Raw genomic sequence first — 24,932 nt, forward strand, 5'->3', positions numbered from 1 at the left:
CAGTTTTATTTTTTTTGACAGTCCAGCTTTATTTTTTTTGACAGTCCAGTTTTATTTTTTGGATCACAGTCCAGTTTTATTTTTTGAGTAGCCACCAGATCTCTCTCGATGTGTTGCATGTTGCACGTGTTCTTTGCTTGGCGGCCATTTTGTACGATGGACGCTATTATAAGACAAACTGTGCGGGAGGAGTTGAGGCGCTCCAATTCTATTGAATCAGAAACGGTGTCTTCTGTTAGCCAACATAATAGTGGCCAAATTGAAGAAGGGCCGGTCTCGGCGGGATCGACACCGAATACATTTTCATCGCGAACGTTCAACTGACTATCTGGTCTTCTGAACCGAATTCGGCATGACAGTAGAGGCAAAAGCAGTTCAAACAAGAAGCGGAAAATTGAAAAGCAGCATAGGGTACAAGTAAGATGGATGCATTATGACCAAACTAAGAAAGAGTTTGTTACTGTTCGTCAAAAGAATGGCGGTGGCAATCGCTTTATAACATATACTGAGGCAGATCCACTGAAGATGGAAGAGCTTGTGGAGAGGGCGTGTGCGTTGTTTTTCCCGCATGGAAAGAACAGTTTTGTTGGTCATATAGACGAAATGAGCAAATTGATCTGTGACACAACGGGGGTGGCAATTTTCGATTTTCCTGGCAAAGGAACTGTGGAAGACTACCTGAAGAGTAATGGATTGTATCCTTCCTCCACTTACCTTTACCTACGCACCCAACCACGACATCTTATGGGTGATGAATTTGAAGACAGAAATTACGTTGAGGCGAGGAACACAGACAACACGTCATCCACAAAAGTAAGTTCTGTCACAGTATCAGTAACGGCATGTACTACTAAATCTGATGATAGGGAGGTGTGCAATGTCTGTAGCTGTTCTTTTAAGAAAGGACAAAACTGTGTCCGTTGTGAGCAGGACCTCGAGTACCAGCAAAGTCTCATGGCCGATTCAGTTGACACTGAACAACCTGAAGAGTTTCAGCCCCAAAGCATTCATGCAAATGATCAGTTGACTTCCTTTATTAGTCCAGTGTCTGTGCATGGAATGAGAGAGCTCCGTTTGGCCCATTTTGAACGAGACACCTGTCATCCAGCTGTGCAAAGTCAAGATAATCAAGATCAAAGGCTTGTTTCATCAAGTGAGGACGAAGTGCCCCTTAGCACTGTGGACGGGCCTTGTGGAGTGCTTGAAGAGGAAGGTTATGTCCAATTACCTACAGTTGGTATGGCAAGAGAATCAGCTGAATGCATAGTTTCAGAAAATGGTGAAATTGCCGGGCAGGGGCTTTCACTAACAGTTCATCGTTCATGTATTTGTAAAGATATGATTGAGCAATATAAAGATGAGAAAATGTTGCAATCTGAGTTAGTGTTTACAATTATCAATGAGAGGGGGCAAAAAGAAGAGGGAGTGGGTATTGGAGTTTCAAGAGAAGTCTTCTCTTTATTCTGGAAGGAGTTTGCAAATAGCATGACAATAGGGGAAAGAGAAAGAGTACCCTTTGTGAGGCATGATCATTTCATTAAGGAGTGGGGAGCTATTGGTCGAATTTTGGTGAAGGGGTTTAGATCAGTTTCCTACTTCCCTTTGTTCTTATCAAAGGCTTTCATGTGCTACTGCCTGTTTGATGCAGAAGTTCCTGAAGGCATTGTTCTTGAGTCTTTCATTAAATACTAGTCTCCTGTTGAAGAAGAGCTAGTTACAAATTTTCTTGGAAAAGCTGACTTTGCAGATGAAAATGATGATTTGTATGATTTCCTAGAGAGATTCAATTGTAGGTCACAGGTCAGTCCAGAGAATATCAAGAAAGTGCTTGTAGAGATCGCCAATCAGGAGCTGATACAGAAACCTCATGTCATGGTTGCCACCTGGCAGCCTATTGTCCAAGAGCTGAAACAGTATCCACAGTTTCAGACTATTGCAGGTATCCAAGGCTTTTATGATAGAATTAATCCAACAAGCAATAAAGTTCTTAATTCACTTGAAGCACAGCCAAACACTGAAGCAGAACGAGATGCGCTAAGATTTCTGCAAAGATACATACGAGGCTTAGACAATGCAAAACTAGTCCAGTTCTTAAGGTTCACAACAGCTTCTGATGTCTTAATTACCAACAAGATTGAAGTCTCCTTTACCAGACTGGAAGGTGCTAGTTCCAGACCTATAGCTCACACGTGTGGGCCGCTTCTGGAACTGCCTTCCACTTATTCCAATTTTGTTGAATTGAGACAGCAGTTCAATAATATTTTGGAAAAAAGTAGCTGGGAAATGGACATTATGTGAGTTAACTCTTCAAGCCGCATTGTCATCATGCAAATTCACACTCGTGACTACATGTAGTATTAGATAATTCTTATAGTTTTACTTTGAGGAAGGGAAACGCCTCAATGAATTCATACTATCAAATTGTCAGGGGAAATTTTGTTTAGAACCTTGATTTTCTTCCTTGATTTTTACCTGGTTGTGTTCATTTTGGTTATAGTAGGAATTATTTGCCTGTTATTGACCAAATGACCTGATATTGTTGTGTTGTTTCCTCTGCAACCTTCACCCAAGGAGGGTTGCATAGCCCTGTGATGATTATGAATAACTTGGCATTTATTTATCTGCTCTTGTTGTCTTAGCTCAATTGCCTACTTTTGGTTTGGCTCTTTCTTTGTTTTTTACATGTTTTGTTTAAGGATTGGGAGGGAAACAATGCTAACCATGAAAAGAATGGACTGACTAAAGAATTTATTTCCCAAGTCAATCCTCTTCATTATCTCAACATTCTTTCAGTCCATACTCTAAAAACTGCAAAAAAAAACAAGCAAACAAGACAGAACAAACATTGTTCTGAAGCATTTATTTTTTCTGCATGTGAGAGGTTTTCAATCTTGAGATAGATAGCACTGTTTGTAATCAAACCATACTCCCTTATGTTCTTTGCGGTTCCCTTACTGTAATCATTAACACAAGAACAATGCCTCACATGTTGGGTTAAGTTTGCTCATCAATTAGGTAACTAAGAAGTATGTTATACATGTTCAGTTCACATTTGATTAACTGACCCAATTCATTTGCGTTGTCCCTTTCCAGTTTACGTGACTATCACACAATGCTTCAGTTAAAAATGATTTGCTGCCTTGAAAAGGCTTAAGCAAAGCAAAGCTTGAATGTTCAGGAGAGTTAGAGAGGGAAAACGTGAGGGCAGATGGCTTGGTGCCAGTTCTTTAGGATTTTGGTTATTAAGTTGTCAGTATGCGCTTAGACAGAATATTCCAAGATGTGTATGCTATTATTAAAGGATATTGAGATTTTCCAGTGTTTGCGTTTTGTTTTATTTTCATATCATAAGCATTCTGTTTTTACAGAAAGAAGTGCAACAATAATATAACTCTTGGCAAAAGAGCAGGCCATGAAGATGTTTTTGAGATAGATTTGCAGAGGAGAGATAATAGATACTTAAAAGTACCTCTCCTCTGTACGTCTATCCAATTACGACAGGTCAGTTGAACCAAGGGAGTCTGGAAACCTAGCACTGCATCAGAAAAGTTCATTTATTACGTTAACCTGTCAATCTCTTGAATAAGTCGCAGATAGAGATCAAGTCCTTCGTTAACATCTTGTGGTAAGCTCAGTCCAAGAACATTCATAACTATTAAAGCAAACTCCTCAAACTTTTCCCTAAAATAAGCGGAACACATGGTTGAATTATCATTAAACTCTTCTAGTTCATGGAGATCAATGTCTTCTTTGAAGTCCTCTGTGTTATAGAGGTGGGGCAGGAAATACATGCAGTCGGGTTTTCTTCTAGGACCAGTGCTCTTATCAAATTTGCTTGATGCTATTTGATGTTCATTCCACATTTCAGCAACTTGATAAAGCTCTTGTCTGAATATATTCATGAAGAAAAATCGAATACAATCCTGGTGAACAGGGTCAGAGCCATTAAATGGGCCCAAGTCTGACAAATCTTTGAAAACATTTATCCACCAACCAGGGCCATCTTTTACAAGTTGGGACCAATAGGCTTCAATTCTTTGGTTTGCTGTTGATCTGCCAATGACAAAGTATCTCTCACCGGCATTATCATCATTGTGTGAAGACCTAAGGTAAGTATGGATTGCCTCAATGACACTGTTTTCAGTTCCATCATCCGATCTGATCTTTCTTGGTACGCCACCTGACTGCTTTACAGCGTCCAAATAGTATTTTGCAATCACTTCTGAGTTTTTGTTTGTGGAGCCCACCTCCAGCCAAATAAGCCTTCTTGAAAAGCCATCGATACATCCATGCACGCTGAAGCCATAGGGCTTTAATTTATCGTGGCCATCGATATGCCATATGAAATTCGGTCCTTTCGAGTGGTAAGCCCTTCGACGCAGCCTCTTTTTTCGTCTGCTATTCACGCCATCAGGATCGAGTTCTCTGAGACACCTCATGACGGTTGCTGTTTTAACAATAACCCCCTTCTTTCTGAGCCTGGACCACATCTTACGGTATCCCACAAAACAACCACTTTTCCCAAGTTCCTTCTCGATGCCATTCTTCAGTTGATCATCAGATATGGTGGATCTTCTCGACAGGGCTAAGGATCGAAGACGTCTTTTCAGGGTTGATAAACTGATAGCTATGTCGTGGAGTTTCAAAAATTCAAGTATTTCCAGATTGCTGTAGCCCTGTTTGAAGTACTGTGATATAAGTTCCAGCTCATTTCCGTCAGAATTATCACTGTCGCTCATGCATGGCGTATATGTTGGTAACGGCATTTTGTACTTTGTACTTTGGAATCAAAATGGCGGAAAATTAAAATTCACGCCCTTTCAGTGTACAGTTGATGAAAGTTCAATCGAGGGAGATCTGGTGACTACTCAAAAAATAAAACTGGACTGTGGCCCAAAAAACAAAACTGGACTGTGACCCAAAAAATAAAACTGGACTGTCAAAAGAAATAAAACTGGACTGTCAAAAAAATAAAACTGGACTGTCAAAAAATAAAACTGGACTGTGACCCAAAAAATACAACTGGACTGTCAAAAAAATGAAACTGGACTGTCAAAAATTAAAACGGGACTGTCTAAAAAAATAAAACTAGACTGTCAAAACAAATAAAACTGGACTGTCAAAAAATAAAACTGGACTGTGACCCTTCTGGGCCATCGTAAGAGTTTGAACTTTCTGCAGTTTTATATTACCAGATCTTGTTTCTGACCTTAGTTTCTCCCAATTTAGCGGGTTGACTTTCACGGTCACGAGACTATCGCAATTCTCGGGCCGTTGGTAGGCCTTTAGATTCTCGGCTTGAGCCTCGTCTGATAGTCGTGTTTGCACTACGTCATTTACGACTTTTGCAAGTTGTTCAGCTACTTTGGGCGAGCACTTTTCCTCTAGTTCTAGAGATTGTGCAATGTCATGTAGTGTGCCTTCATCTTTGCTCGACTCAGCTGGTGTGTTATCCTCAGACTCAAGCTGAGCTTTTCTTATCTTCGGCATGGGCACGTCTCCCGGCATTTCTTCTGGTCGCTTCTCAACGACTCTCTCTTCGCCATCATCGAATATTTCTCCTTCCTCTGCTATTCTCGACAGCACATCAGTAATTTTACTTAAAGACTGATGCATTGATTGTTGCATTGCAAGCATGCTTTTAGAAAGGAGTTCTCCAACTTGTTGGAATTCAGAGGGCTTTACAGAATTATCTGTAGCCATGTGTGTTGTCAATGTGCTTGGGTGGTTTGGCGCCAAGCCATCTAGGTGCTGTTCTGTCGTTTTTTCACCTTCAGACACGCTCAATGGTCGATCTTTAGATTTGGTTTTGCCCTTGCAAGTAATTTCAAGGGCTTCCTTCGGCATTTTCCTTAATTGTGAGGTTTTAGTCGAACTTTATAGCGAGGATTTCAAACGAGTTGTCGATTAATCGGCGGTAAAAATGCACTGAATAGCATGACGGTAAGTGCTTTCTCACGTGACTCTGTAGTGCATGATGACGAGGCAGAATTTCTCTTAATATATAGAAAATTCTTAGTCAAAATTTCATTCAGTATAGATTAAACTCATTGACACTTGGTGTAAAACGTGCCTCTGAAAAGTCAAAATTTTGGAGAAACCAAGAAAGCCAACACAATCCGCAGTAAATTTTTAAAAATCATCTTTTCCAAAACACAAGCTCCAGTGAGAGATGACTAAGTAAAGAAGTATTTCCGACGAAAACAGCGATAGGTGCATATTACGTTTCAACTCAAAAATCAAGATGAAAGATAAAAATCGCTAAATATTTTCGCATGTGTGCAAATGGCATGTGGATCATATTTCAAAATGGAATATGTGAATTTGTCCGTGAGTGAAGAGATCTCAAGTTCCATGGAATCTATCAAAAGGAAGCAAGACTAAAATGGGCAAGAAACATTTCGGGACGACAGATTTATTAAAAACAGTTTTTGATTTGCTGTTATAAGCGAAAAACGTACGAGTTTCTCACGTGTAAAAAGTCCACGGAGTAAAATTCATCATGCTTAGATCGTTGTTTACTTGCCTTCAAGGCCAGAAATTGCGTAGCGTTATGTTGGAAATTCTGAAAAAACTTCGATTTGACGCAAAATCTTCTATTAAACAATACTTTTTGAACACATCGTTACTCGAACATAATATTTGCCGGGCCATCAAATCGTCAAATTGTCGCTAGGCCCTGCTTGAAGTCCGAAAGTTTGGCTTTCACTTTACATTCATAATTCCCATCGCCTTGAGAGTCGTAGTGTCGTTGACACAAGAGCTAATTCTGTCACCTTTAAGACCTTGATATCCATTCTTTTCCAAGTAGAGTATTCTATAGCATTGTTACTTTACATTCTGAGTTCCACAAGGTCTAACTCGATCGCAAATGAACGAAAAATCCGACCGGAAAATTTTCAGGGTCGGCCGCGCGGAAGCCATATTTTCAAATTTGATCATATGGTACTTTCGTGATAGCATACATGACAGAGGGTACGTACGTACGGACGTACGTTCGCTCGGTCAGTCACGTGACAAGCAAACGAAGAGAGGTTGACCATATTCCATGGGTATGAAGCTTTGCCTCACGCGCGCGAAGCGCGCGTGGGAGCCCCGCTATTAAGAAAGACTCCAAACTTACAGCCCTCCTAGCTCGGTATTGGTACTGAAAATGCCTGATGGCAATTTCTTCAACTGGTTTTCGTGCAAGTCCCTGCCAAAAGGTAGTAAATGTAGTATCGATTACATAGTTTTTGACAATAAATTTCAGAGTGAATAAATTTCGTATCGTGTAGCGATACGAGGGCCTAAAGTAATCTAATTTAATCTATGACAATACTAATTAAGACGAACTCGGGTTTTTTTCTTTTTTATAGCTCTGAAAACAACTTGATTCTCTACAAATACTTTTCACCCTCCTCCCATTACCCATTCTTGTAGTACATAAGACTTGACATTACGCACTGTCATGTATTGTAGTCGGTTGTTGGTAAAACGCGTAACGGTGTAAAGAGTAACGGCGTAACGGCGTAACGAGAAACCGCGTAACGGGATTTTTTAAAGTTCCTTTTTTGTGAAATTTTTTTGTAAATTTATTATCTTTTAAAATTTTTTTCGACCAAGAATTGATTTTGAAGAGCATTCAACAGTAAAAAATTGCGATAAAACACTTCTTAAAATCATTTTAAGATTAAAAAATTACCAGGTCAAAATATGTTTGTGAGTTGCAGTCTATAAATACTTAAAAACAGTACATGATTAAAAACTGTAACGTGAGAAAAAGATGATTAAAAAGATATGATTAAAAAAAACATTAAACAAAAAGTTTCGCACGTATGGAGTCCGTCTGGATATTTAAATTAGGCTTAAGATTCTTGATAAAGAGCATCTCAAATACTAAACAATCAAATTTTCCCTGGCACTTTCTTAAAACTGAGAATTGGTTTTCTTTCAAGAGGTTGTTGTTTCCGTGAGTTTCGAAGAAATGCCTACCGATTCCCGAATTTCTGTGCTCAGCAATGCGTTGATGATGGTGTCGGGCTGTGTATCCGCCATAATTTGCATCACACGAATCACATGAAAAAATATAAACAACACACTGCCTATGAATAATTGACGGCTTAATTTCTTTGGGTTTAAGATATCGCCCCAATTAGTTGTTCACGGAAACTGGCTGCAAAGTGGAGCCAATCTTATAGCTAAGATGGCGTAACTGCTTCCGAACCGCATTAGCGGCCACCTGATATTTAAATGGAAGACTAATTCTAGCTATACTACATTCGTCACTGTTTCTTTCTGCTTTGTTCGCTGAAGTGTTTCGAAAAAGAAAATTGTTGATAGCAGAATCAATAAGACTCATCGGATAGTCTAGGCGACTAATTATAGAGCGCAACTTGGCAAACTCTGCATAAAAAGCCTCTGTTGTAGACGACAAGGCATAGGTACGATGTATCATTGTCATTACCTCACTTTCTCACGCTTCCATGAGGTCCGTCATGGAGGAGAACGGTGATGGTAGGTTTTGGGCTTACCATTATCTTTTGACCGTTACGCTGTTACCCGTTACGCCACTACGTGATTAACTGACAAACATTCGTACTGACACGTGTAAAGCTAAACAGTTATTAGTAAAACGCGTAACGGCGTAATAGGTAACAGCGTAACGGCGTAGCGAGAAACCGCGTAACGGGATTTATTTTAATAGTATTTTTCTTTTTGGAATTTTTCTTTTTTTTTAATTTGTTCTTTTTTTAAATGTGAATATTATCATTCCTGTTTGGCGGGGGTTTTTCCCGCCCTTTGGCCAAAGTCACCGCATTTCCGCAGACTGAAGAGAGAGCGGGTGCACTTTCTCACGCTTCCGCGAAGTCGGTCATGGAGGAGAACGATGATGGTAAGTTTTGGACTTTCATTTTCAGTCAGTTAGTTTCCTTTCTTGCTTCTCGATATTTTCAGACACAATCTGTTTAGTATAGTTGCAGGCTATTCTTAGGATCCTGAAGAGGAGGAACGATATCGTAACACGGGCGTAAGAATGTCCGTGTAAGAGCCGCGTAGGAGGTGAGGAGACCAGTAGATATGCATTTAATATAAGTCAGTTTCGCCACAGTGACAGGAGTTCTAAGTTGTTCGCTGAAGAAACATAACCGTAGCCTCCTACACACACATCCGTAGGGTCTTTTCAGGCTCGTCACCCGCGGCAACTACGTGACGAGACAAAGAAGAATGTCTGCTTGGAGGTTTTCTAATTCTATAGAGAATTGATACAAGCATATTCCCCAGAGCCTCTTGTTGAGTTTGCTAATATAACATGCAATAAAACTTACCTTGAAATTGAACTTTGATGAAAATTCTTTTTAAAAGAACAAACCAGAAATAGCCGCTGGACGCGAAAACTACTCAGTTACTGAAACCTGCAACTACACTAAACAAATTGTGACTGAAAAGATCTAGAAGGGACAAAGGAAATCAACTGACTGAAAATGAAAGTCCAAAACTTACCGTCATCGTTCTCCTCCATGACGGACCTCATGGAAGCGTGAGAAAGTGAAGTAAAGACAATGATACATCGTACTTATGCCTTGTCGTCTACAACAGAGGCTTTCAATGCAGAATGTGCCAGGTTGCTCTCTATAATTAGTGGCCTTGACTATCCGCTGAGTCTTATTGATTCCTCTATCAACAATTTTCTTTTTCGAAACACCTCAGCGAACAAAGCAGAAACAAACAATGACGAAAGTAGCATAGTTCGAATTAGTCTCCATTTAAATATCAAGTGACCGCTAATGCGGTTCGGAAGCAATTACGCGATCTTAGTTAAAGATTGGCCCCACTTTGCAGCAAGTTGACGTGAGCAACTAATTGGGGCGAGATCTTAAACCCGAAGAAATCCAGCCGTCAATTTTTGATAGGCAGTGTGTTGTTTATCTTTTTTCATGTGATTCGTGTGATGCAAATTATGTCGGATACACAGCCCGACACCATCATCAACGCATTGCTGAGCACAAAAACTCGGCAATCGGTAGACATTTCTTAGAAACTCACGGAAACAAAAACCTCTTGAAAGAAAACCAATTCACAGTATTAAGAAAGTGCCAGGACAAATTTGATTGTTTAGTATTTGAGACGCTCTTCATCAAGAATCTTTAGGCCTAACTTAAATATCCAGACGGACTCCATGCGTGCGAAACATTTTTGTTTAATATTTTTTGCAATCGTATCATATTTTTTAATAATCTTTTTCTAACGTTACAGCCTTTAATCAGCTATTGTTATCTTAAGTATTTAAAGACTGCAACTCACAAACATATTTTGACTTGATAATGACGTTTAGCCAACGTCAGAACGTCGTCTTCTCTCGGCAATTTTTTAATCTTAAAATGATTTTAAGAAATGTTTTATCGCTTTTTTTTATTGTTAAATGGTTTTCAAAATCACTTTTTGTTCGAATAAAATTTTAAAAAATGATAAAATTACCAAAAAAAATACAAAAATAAATTACAAAAAACACTAAGAGAATCCCGTTACGCGGTTTCTCGATTGAGTCAAAATAGCTTTTGACCTTTTCATCACCTTTTTGAAACTACGCTCACATGCGCAATTATCTCCAGAACCAACCATGAAACTCCTTCGGCTGCTTTCGAATCTAAAGGCCCTTCGACCTCAGCCATCTTTGCCAAAATCAAGCTTGTCTGAGCTATCGTCGTCCAACCCAATCAAGAAACTCGATTTGTGGCTTTTACATCAGCATTAAAAATGACAAAGTTTGGAACTCTTGTAGCACGAGCCAAAAGATTAACTCTCTTTTCATTTTTGTTAACATTCAAAATTGTAAAACTTTCGCGTTATTTTCCATCGCGCCCAAAAGAAAACCATTTGCACGGAATCATCAAGTTTGAACTTAGAAATTCAAAACTTTCGCGCCAAACTCAGTCAAACTAAAAACGTAAGCTGACCCATACCGCTTCCTTTTTGAAAACCAAATTTTTCTGCGTTACTAACCGCAAAGCTTTTCCATCCCCCCTCCCAACGAATCTATTAATTCCAAACGCTTCATGATCTTTTTTTCGTATCCTCTGGAAATTCTGATACCGAGAACTACGAAGATTAAAATTTTTTAAACAGGCACATCGATTAAATTATAGAAGTAAGTGAATTTTATTCCAAAAATTGTTCGCATTTTGACCAAAAAAAAATTCCACACGGTATAATGGCCTTAACATCAAAGTTGTAACATTGGATGGTATTTTACTACATATAGACACTGTGTGTGTCGCTGTACTCATACAGTGTACATATTTCCTGGTCATATCGGCTTAGGCTGACTTGAAGTTGAAAGCTGCGAATGTTTTTATATAATATCTCTTATATCGCCAACTACTTTCTTCTCATGAGACTCTCAATTAACTTTTTTCAATTTATAACGATTCTCTTTTTACTATAAACACCTTACTTCTTGTAGAATTTAAGGACTCAAGTAATTTTTACATACATGTTTCGTCACAATATGTTTAAAGCGTTACTTATTTGCGTAATTTAGTTCAATAGGTTGAGATGTTGAGTTACAACCCCACTTTCTTTTTACCTTTCCACCCGTGCCCCTTGCGAAATGCTTTGAATCCACAGCAATGCATGCAAGCGAAAGAAGACTCTTATTCATTTTATGGCTTCTCCTCGTAGCCTGTAAAGCTGTTTACCGCAAAAAGGTCGCTAAGGAGTTCACGCAGGAAGAATCAAGCGGAAGTAGACGAGCTTTCTTCCCATAGTATGGGAGAAATAAGCCTCCAGTGGCTACGCAATCCTCCTTCCCGCCCCTTTCCTCCCAAACTAATGTTCGAAGGATGATTTCGTGGTGGACTGGGTCGATATGCATAGATCAGAACTTTTGTCTCATTGACGACTACAAAGGTGGCCTTACCTATTGATATCTTTCTTAGATGTTTTACATTTGTTAACTTTGGTTAATTTTTCTGATCACTGCAGTGTAGTAACTGTTACATCTGTCCCTTACACTTTCGTTTACCCTGCGCATCGTCTCTTTACATTGCCTGCGGGATTAAGATTAGGAGAAGTAGTCTTCACTTTTGACTTACAGCTCTCTTAGGCTGGTAACTTTCATGAATATTTCTTTTGGCAAGTTCTTCAACTGGTTATTACCCAAGTGCCTGTCAACAATTGCAAATAGTGGCAATTAGCTCCTGTAACTAGCTGCATTGCTGATAAAAATGCATTATCATTAGCATCAATACCTTCAAGAGGTTAGAAATGTTTTGGGAAAGAAGCAAAGCTACTGATGCTGCAAGATATTCATATTTTAAACCAAATGTGTCCACTGCTGATCGTGCGGAGCCGACCTATCAGCTGTTGGCCAATCCCCTTTTGGAACCTGTATAGTGTTCGTGCTTTCTTTGGTGGCATTTTCTTTACCAATAAGTAAAGAGAGAACGCAAACAGTCATTTTGTCAAGGAGCATTTCAAATAGCGTAGCAATTTTTCGTAATAAGGCGCTGTGCTATTGTAAAAATCATTTCAAATCTCAATTTTCGTCTCCCTCTCCCCACTTTGAATTATTTTTAATTTATGCGTGGCGCGCACAATTTTAAAAATTAACAAATCACGTAAAGAACTTTAAACTTGATATTCAAAACTGACGAGGACATTTCACACGTTTCTTGCTCGTTGTTGTTATTGTTGTTGTTGATTTTTTTATTACAGAGCTAGTTTGGTTGTTCTTTTTATTTTTTTTTTTTTGTCTTTTTAGTTTTTGTTCACGCCAATCTGTAATGCCTTAGTTTGGAGTCTTAAGTAGTTTTCGGGGTTTTTGTTCAAGCCGAATGTTCTGGTTATTTTACCAAGTCAAAACATATTTTATACGGACTTTGAATCTAGCCTCTTCTTCGTTATTGAATTTATTTACAGTTTGTGATCCCCAACGGCCAAGATGGGCGCATCTTGCCCCTTTGGGTAGCCAATCAGAATACAGTATTCGCTTCATATTACCTACGCGCGCTGCCGGCTGTAAAAAGATTTCCTTAATTAATTGATTTAAATTTGGACAAACCGTATGAATCAACAGAAGCAAAAGAGACACTGAAAAAAACTAAAGGAGGCATATTAGAAAGTGAAAAAGCTGTTGGAGCAAAAGGATTATTCTCGAAGACGAAGGGGTGCTGCTAGCGTGTCATATGAGATGATTAATTATTACAAGTCAAGCACTAGCTACAGGCTAGGAGAAGGGAAGAAACTAAAAACATATGAGAATTTATTCATGGGGGTTTTGAAGCTTCATTGTATGGGGCATGGGATATTTTGGCTGTCAATGCAAGTAATGAAACCATGAGCAAATTAATGAATAATTATAGGAGGGACCAATTTCTTCAGGGTATTTTTGAGAGCCATTAATGATTATCAGAAGTGAGAAGATGTACTGAAACAGTCCGTGGCACTTAAATATCAGAGTTATTTGTCTAGAAGAAAGTACAGTCTTATCTGTAAAACACAAAGTTTATTTTTTAATGCTGAAAACGAAGTCTGGCTGCCTCGTAACATTAAATGTCTTGGAGTTGACTTAAGGTTACCCAAGCTCAGCTTCTCCGATAACAATGATGAAAAGTTTGTAAAAAGTTTACACATTGGTCATGTCTCACAGATTCCAGGGGCATCAGGTGTTTCTTGCACAGTCACTGGCCTGGTGTTTATGATTATTGATTTGCACATGAGAGTTCCCCATCTTTCTTGTAAACTTGTCTGGTTCAATGAAAATATAAATCTTTTTATTTTTTAGCTCTCAGATGATGGAGCTCCTTAAAAAAAATACCTGACAATGTCAATTGGAAGTATGGTGTGCTGGAACTTTGGAGATCAGGTACGAAGTAGAGACTTCCAGTACCTCCTCCACTGTGTAAATGTAAAAGAAACAGATCAAATAATGCAGTACCTCTAGAAGCAGCACACTGAAGAGATGAAAAGGCTGGAAAATAATGTTTTGACTGTTTGTGATAAAGATTGCACTGTTGAATCTCAGCCAGGAGCAGATATGTCCTGGCAAAGCTGGGCCGCCAATGAACTCAACTAGGCACCTACATATCCTTCCCCAAACGCAAATGTTCATTAAGGAAACATGAACACTATGGGGGGTAGTATTGGAATGGGTAAAGATCACACCTGGTAGCCTTACACTATGGAAACGAGAACCTCTAATACTGAAAATGTAAACAATTTTCTTGCCCCTCATCCCCCAGACCTTTCAGAAAAAAAGTAAAAATTCCTGAAAGTTCCAGTTCACGGCTGAAAATGGCATTCGACAGTTAGGTCTATCTAGGATTGGCTATTTTTCAGACAGGTTAAGGCCAGAGTCCATGTATTGTGAGATCAATGCCTTGTGGCATTATATTGATCTCCTATACTTAGAGGCAGTGAGAAGAGGAAAGTTTGATCCTTTTGTTTCTGTGCTGAGAGCACCTATAGGGAATAGAGATGGAGATGTTGAGGGGGGACGACCCTCAAAGACTCTTCTGAGGGTTTCTGGTACAGACAGTGTTAGGGAGCGTGCTAGGAAGCAGGGGATGTTGCAGAAGTCAGAGGTGGACCTAAAGCAATACCTGCAGAAGAGAATTTTTCCTCGTGTAAAACATACACCAGGCAGGAAGGGGGATGTGGACTGGGATACTTGGCTTCAAGAGTAAAAGAACATTTTAGTGATGAAGCTAACAGGTATAACAAGTTACCAGTTAGGCTTATTGGCAATCAAGCCATTGCATTGGCTTGATATTACCACTGTTTAGTTGACACTTTAGAAAGTGAAGATGAAACAGAGGCATAAACAATCCAACGGCTGGCTCTTGGCAAGATAGGTGAGTATCTGAGAAATTCAATGGAGATTTTTAATAGAAGAGAGACCAATTCTTCCCAGGTTGCAGAACTGAAAGAAGTGTGTAGTATGTATTTTAACTTGATGTCTTTGCTTTTTTCATCCAGTTGAACGGAAGTTGCGTAAGCCCATGGGAGACGCTTTTAGAGATGACGCAATCCGAAAGTTGCATAAGCACGTGCAGGCTAGATCACGAGGTTGTAACAGGAGACGTGTGGGAGATGATAAAATAAATTTTTGTGTGTGAGAGTAAAAATTAAGAGAGACGTTGTGAAAACCAGGAGGGGAATAAAACAGGATTTGTTAAGAACAATTTTTGAGTACGTGAGTTAGAGTGAACCCCCCAAGTTTGGTGCATTTGTGTTAATGTCACAACATGGACAGTTGGATTTGCCATTCCCTAACATGCAAATTTGCTGTTTACAAGGTATAGGGTGGGTTATGGCATTGTCTCTTTGCAGGCAAAATTAAAAGCCTAACCTCGTGGAAAGGAAGCTTTTTCTTTGCCATTATGAAATGTAAGGAGAGATAATTTTTTCGTAATTTTTCTAATTTTTTTAATTAATTTACAAATGTCATTATGGGCCAGCCAAAGACCAGCGCGTGGTAACGATGACTGAAACTAGATCAGGTAGAACCTGTCAATACATCACAGTGTCGGTGTGTTGATAATATATTTTTGTTTTCACATTTCGTTTACGCCAATTTGTTATCCCTTAATTTAGAACTTTAAGAAGTTTTCGGGGTTTTCATTTAAGCCGAATGATCTGGTTACTTTACTAATCGCTTTTTGGTCTCTTGATAGTTTGGTTAGATTGACGTCTCCGTGTTTAGTTAGTGCTTTTTAGATAGAAAATTATAGTTAGAGTTTTAGTCCAGGATAAGACACCGTGTAATCATGATCCTTTTTCGAATAAAAGACAAGTCTAGATCGTAATTCTCGATAAGGTAATCACGACCCGCGAGCAACAGTAAGCAACAACTTGTAATACACTCAGGACCTTCGGATTTGCATGCATATATATCGCATGTATTTAATTTATTCTAGGATATGCAGTTCTTTTTTTGGTTAAGAGTAAGTGTGTAACGGACGTGAGTAAACGCTTTTCAATTTAACCGCGTTGTACTACACTATATTCGCACAATACTTTGGTAATTTCTTCAAGTATAGATACCAGTTCTCCGCTTTCATATAAGAACGCGCCAAAGAATAGGATAAAAAAGAAAGAGAGAAAGATTCTTTGTTTGACGGTCTATCGCATATGCGTATATCAACCCAGGAATCGAGATTCAATTCTAGCTTGAAAAGAAACATTTGCAGCAAAAAATGATTTTTCTTTTAACTTTTGTATGATATTTCCTTCAGTATATCAATCCAGAAAGTACTGAAATTGCAGTGAATTTTATTTCATGCCTACATGTATCTAGAATATAAATTTTACTTTCGTCGCAGGGCACATTTATGCAAGTGTATTTTCTTATATTTCCTGACGAGAATTTATTACACATTCTAATAATGAGCAGTTATTTTTAATTTGATGAAGTAGATAAAGAGCTCATGTGCAAGAGTGTTCACACCAAGTTTGCAGAATTAAGATTGCGCATACGGTTACGATAATTTCTACCCTTGTAATATGAACCCAGCTGCTGACGATACATCTGGAGGTGAGCACATTCGAATAATCCCGCGGAGAAGCTCTTACGGTTCAGAACTTATCACCGTTCTTGTAGATCGAGTCTTTGACAAGTTAAAAATCAATATTAATACTAAACTTGGTGCCTTTAAGAGCAGTATTCATTTCTAAAGTATCATATCTGGATAAGGATATCGTATCCTTTCCGGATACCTGTGGACATCGCCTTATTTTTTCCTAAGGATTTATGATTGCTTGACCCGTAATACGTTTAGGTAAACTTTATTACTTTGCGTCATGATAGACAACCAAACTCTGTGGAATCCTATACTCTTTGCAGTTGAAATGGAAATATTTCACCGAGTTTTTCTTTGGGTGACAAATTGTATCAAACTGTTGTACTCAAGGGAGGGAGTGAGGAGACGATGTTAACTTTGACAATTTACGATGAATCGTTCTCGATTTTGATGGTTGATTGTTTAATTCTAGGTCCTTGACAGTTGACTTTAATAAGAAGATATCAAAAGTTTCTGTTTTTTAACATAAATAATTTCTCCAGTGATATTCAGATCAAGCATTTCTCTGGAGAAATGCATCGAGGCCTAAGTCGAAGATCTTTGACAATTGTTAGATCCAAACAATATCTTAATTCCCGAAAGCATAGTCACAGAATCAGATGACGAAAGAGATTAAAAAGCTGCGGAGGATTACCGTACGTGAACACAGGCTCGCGCCTGCGCTCTCCTGCTCAAAAATTAATGGAAAATTAATGAGAGGGTTGAAAAATAAATAAACCCCGTTCTGGCTTGCTGGTATGTCGGATGATAATGTCGTTGGCTGAAAGATTATCCTCAAAATTTGATATTTGCCCTCGAAGCCTCGCTTCTCGGTTAAATATTAATTTTTCGGACAATCTCTCAGCCACTGACATTATCAGCCGACATACCAGCCCCGCGAAGGGGTTTATCTACTAAATACCACAGGGATTTTTAAAATCAAGAATTGAATGAGGGACGGTGAACGCTGTACAATTATGATAAATTCTGAAAAGAAAATACATAACTGTTTCATATTTCGCGCACAGTGCACTCTCGTACTATCCCGGTATCTATTTTATTCGTGAGCTTTTGTGCTTAAAAGATATTGGTGTGAACAAAAAAAACAAAACAAAACAAAACAAAAAAAAAAGATTGGAATAGTTTTCAGAATCTGCACCCGGAAATATTGTAACCGTTGCAGATATAAAGTAGTAAAACTCATTTTTGTTCAATTAATTAATTAATTAATTAATTACCTAAGTGCGATGGCCGTTTGCTATGTAAATTCTTCACGTTACTATCTTAGAGGTCAAGTGACGACACGTTCACGGCTTGAGCAGATTCAAACAGGATGGCGCGCTATAAATAGGTTGGCTCCGCTCCCTTGATTTCAGCTCAAATAAAAGAATCATGCAATATTGCGACCAAGTTCATAAGTGAAACGGTGTGCATGGGAGACGCTGTTAAAGTATTATTTTGAGTCAAAAATTAGAAGATATTGAGTCTTGTTGACTCTCATTCCCACACTTTAGCTTATTTTGATTTTATTTGGCACCAACGCGTCGTTCGGCCGTTGAAAGTGCGATCTACGGTCGACTATGCAGTCGTACAGTTGTCTTTTCAAAATTTGCGCCGTATAACTTCGGCTTACATCCCCAAGCCCCTTACACACATCGGCTGGCTGAGCCTTCAGATTATTCCCATTGAAACTAGTGGCGTCGTAAAAACTGCATGCGCAATATTATCTGTGGTAATACCTCTAAAGAGTGAATAATTTCGCAAGTAAGTGCGATTAGCAGCCAGAATTTCACAACTCTAGTGGTTGCTCGGCAACATTCTTAGCTGTCTCTGCTCGAAAAATATGTATTGTGGAATTTGTGCGTTACGGCTGACGGAAATAACCCATATATGCCCAAGAAAAAGCGTCCAACAGATCGAGGTCTTCCGTTCTCTTTCAACATTGAACTCAAGAGAGCAGACCTCTTGGCATCAAAGACCGCGTCAAAATGGCAAAAGGCGCGTTAAATCTAACAAAAGCGACCTCGAGTACACAGAATGCGGATCTGATGGAGGCTCTTCTGTTAGCTTTTGAGGAGAAAATGGAGAGGAAAGGACTGACATCGAGCCAACTGAGCTTATCATCAACTGGAAGCACAGCTAGTCCGGACCCCTCTCTTGTTTCTACACCATCTACCACACGGTTTTCTTTTCCTTCAGCGTCTTCCACTCCATCCTCGGGTATTTCTTTCCCTTTCTGTGATGCTGTTTTTCCAACCTCCCCTCCACACGCAGAACATACACCACAAAGAGTGCAGATCACTGCGCCTTCAGCAGAGAACGACCCCATACATCTCTGCAGCGGGGGAGCTCTGCGAACTCTGTATTCTTTTTTTTTTTTTTTGTAACACTCTCTCCACAGCATGCTGTTATTATGGAAAACTCGTCGATTGCGATTTACAAATCTTTAATCGACAAAGTCATGTTGTGTCCGTAACAGTTTCACGTGTATGTGGAGATTCATTCAAGTGGCTCTCCTCCTCTATCATGGGAGGATCTCCTCCAAAGTACTATGTAAATTTCAGGTAAGTACCTTTTCGTTTTCAGCGGGAAATTTTCTGAAATTTGCTTTCTCAGTAATCTTGAGTTTTGTTGTAACTGGTCACTTATCTGCTTCGCTTTTTCATAGATTGATTCATGGAGTATTGTTTTGTTGCGTGACAGAGACACAGTGGAGATTCCTAGGCGTGGGAAATTCTTTAAATCCCGGTTTTAAAAAACACACTCCCGACAAATTTATTCCATGTGCTCACACACTTTAATCTAGTTCCTGTCCCCCACACGGGGTGGCACCTGGCACTTACAAAACAGCAAAAAAATAAGAAATCGCATGTCCACACAGTACACAAGTTTCTCTGAAGCAGCCAACATTGGGTGAGAGGGAGAAAAAACCTTTGACGGAGGTTAGCAATGCACTTTCTTTAATGCTCCTATGTTGTATTTCTTCTTGCCAGTAAATGGCAGTCAACAACAGTTTACAGGAAGTCAAATGATGATCTCTCCACCAAAATACCTCAAATGGACTCAAGCAGTTTCTTATTTGGTTTCTCTCTTACCTAAATTCTAAAATCCCTCTTTTTTTAATTACCTCAACAGTCTTGAAAAAGCATTGTTATGCAACCATTGTGAATAGGGTTTGCAATGAGTCCATGTCTACTGCCCAGGAAGAACTGAAAAGCACCCCTGGTTATGTTGTTAATGGAGAGGTACAAGTTGATTTAAATTTATTTTGTCTTTGGCCACATACTTATACACCAGTCTTGGAGTATGGGAGGTGCATGCATGAGTTTTGTTCAATTAATCCTTTTTGCAAGCCAGGATCTCTGCAAGCAGTCAATTTGATGCATGGGATCTAGTAGACATCTGCAAAGTTTTGCTGACTTGCACATCTAAGCATACAATATCTGATAAAAAAATTTTAAACCCTGAGAAATTTGTGAGTACAGAAAGGTGTTCAATGTTATGTTTTGATATCTACCATTTCTTCCTGTAGTATGAAATTACAGATGCAAGGCATGATTCGAGTAGATCAGTAGCTCACACGACGGTGTCAGCCCTTTCTTTCTCGTAAGATGCTTTTGAACTCTTTGTATGATATGTTGAACCTAGATACACTCAATGCTATTCTTAAAAAATATTTTTATTTTCATTTTTATTTTCATTTATTTTCATTGATTCTGTTTAGAACCAAAAATGTTTTAAGAGTCGTAAACTGGAGTAGGGCTACTGACACTTCAACAGTGAGCCGTGAACTCCCTATGACAAAAGAGCTGCTTACTTTTCTAACTGAAGCCCAAGGTATGATACATTTGCATCCTCAATAATATCCTACCATTGATGTAATATGAGTATGGAGGACAGAAAAATCCTTTATGGTGTGACTAAAGTAATTCTTTTGTTTGTTTGTTTGTATATTTATTTCTCATGTGTATATTTCTGCATGAAGAACAATCCACACACTGTGCAAGAATTTCAGGCTAACCTGCTGATTGTTGCTGACCATTATCAGGTAATTTGAATGACTGTTTATTTAGAGAATGTGTAGCAGTCATGAGAAGGTACAAAGAGTTTTAATCGGGTTACTCCTTCAAAAGAATGATTTCACGAAACCAAAATTATTAATTATTAATTTTAGTTGTTATGAACACATTGTGTTATGTAATTCCAACAAGACATAGCATAGTTCATGAACTCAAAGATTACAAAATTTTCTGTTAAAAATGGAAAACCAGAAGCATTATACTTACTATTATTAATACTGATCTATTAATTTGTTTTTCTGTAATTTTCTTTATTTATGACTCAGGGAAACCATGTCAATTGCCATGCAGAGTCACAGTGCAGGCAGAATGGCTACCTAATGAGCAAGAGGTGAAGCTGTAGCTGCATATAGGAAAGCCATTATGGGCACCTCAATATATAGACATGCATATGATTACATGCGGGTAATTAATTGGTACATGCTACTCCATGTTTTTGTTTCTTTGCATGAAAAAGTTTGCCTTTTCCAAATTAGCGACGTTGCAGTAAAAGCCTTGAAAGAGTTGCAAAAAATTCATGTTCCGGTTACAGAAAAAGCCACTCAAAATCTGTTACCTTCTGCAGTGTAGGGAAAGATACTGGATTGAATCTCATCATTCAGTAATGCTCATTTATGCTGCTAAGCGGATCCATTACGGGGATGACACCTACAACATGCACATGGAACTAGCCATTCTTGATTGGGTAAAAGACTTCTGCTGTTGTTAATTCTGCACAATTGCTTTGGCACTTTTTTGAATACTATGCTTACTCTTTCTTATTGAGTTATTTCTCTTACAGAATGAAAATGTGAATAGAGAAGTATTGTCTCTGCAGATGTACCAACGTGCCAGGCATCCGAATCGTCCGCAGAGATTACGGTGCTTACTGCAAAAACATCCAAATTCAGGGAAACCATCTGATCTACCTTTTTTAATCTAAATAACTAATGTCCATTCTGCTTACCAGTGATTCTGACTTCCTGTGATAACTTTAAATGGGAGCCCAAATGTCTTGTAAAAGATGTGAGGTAACCAGGGAAGAATAATTACAGAAACTGCTGGTACTAAGTAGTGAAGCATTCATGAGTATTAGGTATTACTCAAGGGACTTTCCATGCAGTTTTATTGATGTTTCCACCTTTTAATTTTCTTTTAACTGTATATGTTTCATGAACTTATTCAATTGTTATTTATAATTGCTCTCCTTGACATGGACATTTGTATGAGAATTTTCTTATTCCCTTTTATGCCCCATGTAAGGAATGCCTGGAGGGTTAGGAAACCTTGACCTCACATCTTTTATAACACAATTGAGCATCTCTTCCCCCGCTGCATTAACTTGGTCCCCAAGTTCCACTTTTCTGGCCTGGTAAACTGGGTCTCTCCAGAGCCTGAATTTCTTTAGAGATCTCCCGCGACGAAGTCTTATAATCTTTACGATGTCGCATGTGATTTTCTATTATATTAAAGAGCTCTTTTCAGTAATTTCTTTCACATTGGATAAAGCTTCCCGACCTTTTTTTTTTATTTTTGATATTGAGTGGCTATGGCCTTTCACTTCCATGGCAGAAGAAAGAAAAATCAGGCTTTTCAACTGACTGCTTCACAAAACGACTCATCTACGATAGGTACACTATTAGATAGGGCATGGGATTTTTTGGCTCCCAATGCAAGCTACAAAACCATTGACCACTTTCATAAATGGCTGCCGGATTACTATTCTTTTGTTTAAATTTAAATTAGCCTTTCTGGCCTCGCTTGAGATAATGTATACTTTTGAATTTTGTACTGAAGAACAAGGCTTGAAAGGCTAATTTAAATTTAAACAAAAGAATATTAATCTGGCAGCCATTTATGAAGTGGTCTATGAGGGGCCAATTTCTTCAGGGTATTTCTGAGAGAGCCATTAATGATTATCAATATTCAGATGATGTACTGAAACAGTCAGTACCACTTAAATATATAAATCTTGTCTGTAAAACAGAAAGGTATTTTTTTTTAATACTGAAAATGAAGTCTGGCTGCCATGTAACATTAAATGTCTTGGAGTTGACTTAAGGTTACCCAAGCTCAGTTTCTCAGATAATAATGTTCACAAGTTTGTTAAAAGTTTACACATTCTTCATGTCACACAGATCCCAGGAGCATCAGGTGTTTTTCGCACAGTCACTGGCCTGGTGTTTATGATTATTGATTTGCACATGAGAGTTCCCCATCTTTCTTGTAAACTTGTCTGGTTCAATGAAAATGAAAATCATTTAATTTTTCAGTTCTCAGATGATGGAGCTCCTGAAACAAATGAGCTGACAATGTCAATCGGAAGTATGGTGTGCTGGAACTTTGGTGATCAGGTGTAAGTGTAAAAGAGAAAGATCAAATAATGCATGACCTCTGGAAGCAGCTCACTGAAGAGATGAAAATGTTTGAAGGTAATGTTTTGACTGTTTGTGATAAAGGGTGCACTACTGAATTTCAGCCAGGAGCAGGCATGTCGTGGCAGAGCTGGGCTGCCAATGAACTCAACCAGGCAGCTACATATCCTTCCCCAAATGCAAATGTTCATATAGGAAACTTGAACACTATGGGGGGTAGTTTTGAAATGGGTAAAGATGACACCTGGAAACCTTACACTAAGGAAATGAGAACCTCTAATACTGAAAAGGTAAACAGTTTTCTTGCCTCTCTTCCCCCAAACCTTTCAGAAAAAAAATTGAAATTCCAGAAAGTTACAGTTCACGGCTGAAAATGGCATCCGACAGTTTGGTCTTCCTGGGATTGGGCATTTTCCAGACAGGTTAAGGCAAGAACCCATGCATTGTAAGATCAATGCTTGGCAACATTATATTGATCTCCTGTACTTAGAGGCAGTGGGAAGAGGAAAGTTTGATCCATTTGTTTCTGCTCTTGGAGCACTTATAGGGAATAGAGACTCTTTTGAGGGTTTCTGGTACAGACAGTGTTGGGGAGCATGCTAGGAAGCAGGGGATGTTACAGAAATCAGAGGTGGACCTAAAGCAATACCTGCAGAAGAGAAGTTTTCCTCATGTAAGGCATGCATCAGGTAGGGAGGGTGGGGGGGGGGGGTGTGGACTGGGACACTTGACTTCAAGAGTAAAAGAACATTTTAGTGATGAAGCTAGCGCAGGTATAACAAGTTACCAGCTAGGCTTATTGGCAATCAAGCCATTGTATTGGCTTGATATTACCATTGTTTAGTTGACACTTAACAAAGTGAAGACGAAACAGAGGCATAAACAATCCAACGACTGGCTCTTAGCAAGATAGGTGAGTGTCTGAGGAATGCAGGGGACTTTTTAAAAGAATAGAGACCAATTCTGCCCAGGTTGCAGAACTGAAAGAAATGTGTAATATGTATTTTAACTTGATGTCTTTGCTTTTTTCATCCAGTTGAACGGAAGTTGCATAAGCGCACGGGAGACGCTCTTAGAGATGATGCAATGCAAAAGTTGCATAAGCACTTGTGGGCTAGATCACGAGGTTGTAACTGGAGACGTGTGGGAGATGATAAAATTACCTTTTGTGTGTGAGAGCAGAATTTAAGAGAGACGTTGTGAAAACAAGGAGGAGAATAAAACAGGATTTGTTGAGGACAATTTTCGAGTACGTGAGTTAGAGTGTACCCCACAAGTTTGGTACATTCCTTTTGATGTCACAACACATGGACAGTTGGATATGCCATTCTCTATCATGCAAATTTGCTGTTTACAAGGTATAGGGTGGGTTATGGCATTGTCTCTTTACAGGCTAAAGAGGCCAAACATTCTGGAGTGAGGGAACATTTGACCTTAACTAACCGGTCAAATGTAAGCACCACCACTGATAAATGGTGGCAAGTAATGGGAAGTAATTATGTTCCCTTATTTTACATCCCAGAACATCAACCACTGCCCTCTTGTTATCCCTCACACTACCAATGATGTTCTCCGCCACACTGTTACCAACCAAATGTTTGCAATTGTGGTGGAAGTAAAGAAAATGATTTGCTCAGTTGTCAAGTTTGTTTGTTTAGTATTGACCTGGTGACTTGTGCAAGCAGCAGAGGCGTGGCAGAATCAGTGTTGTGTGCACTAAAACCCATTGTCTGTAAACAGTGCAATACTTGTTTTGCTGATCACTTATCACTGTGGTCTCATCTAAAGTTCTGCAATGCCACTGAGGTAAGAAGTGTACAGCTATCAATCCAACTTTGATGACAGTACCTGGTTTAAAGGAAGCTTTACATAGTAGAGGATTAAGCACTGCAGGTAATAAGGAAATTCTAGTTAAGCGCCTTGAAGGTGCATTGGCTGGGGAAGGGTAGTTGAATTAT

General features: G+C 38.9%; 1 protein-coding gene and 4 pseudogenes across 1 annotated transcript; 4 read left to right on the forward strand and 1 right to left on the reverse strand.

Moving 5' to 3' along the window:
- LOC148737396 (uncharacterized) overlaps window positions 1–2,353 on the forward strand; it is a 2,610-nt pseudogene extending 257 nt beyond the window's left edge.
- Window positions 2,354–3,557: 1,204 nt separating this feature from the next.
- Window positions 3,558–4,809, reverse strand: LOC148737397 (uncharacterized). The gene has a single exon (XM_088750395.1). It carries the CDS (start codon window positions 4,764–4,766, stop codon window positions 3,558–3,560), a length of 1,209 nt encoding a protein of 402 aa, XP_088606521.1. The 5' UTR covers window positions 4,767–4,809.
- Window positions 4,810–13,171: 8,362 nt separating this feature from the next.
- LOC148737398 (uncharacterized) lies at window positions 13,172–15,373 on the forward strand (annotated as a pseudogene).
- Window positions 15,374–17,788: 2,415 nt separating this feature from the next.
- Window positions 17,789–21,542, forward strand: LOC148737399 (uncharacterized; annotated as a pseudogene).
- A 926-nt stretch (window positions 21,543–22,468) lies between these two features.
- On the forward strand, window positions 22,469–24,394 carry LOC148737400 (uncharacterized; annotated as a pseudogene).
- Window positions 24,395–24,932: the final 538 nt, after the last annotated feature.

Source organism: Stylophora pistillata, chromosome 2 (assembly GCF_964205215.1).
Source record: "Stylophora pistillata chromosome 2, jaStyPist1.2, whole genome shotgun sequence".
NCBI lineage: Eukaryota > Metazoa > Cnidaria > Anthozoa > Scleractinia > Pocilloporidae > Stylophora > Stylophora pistillata.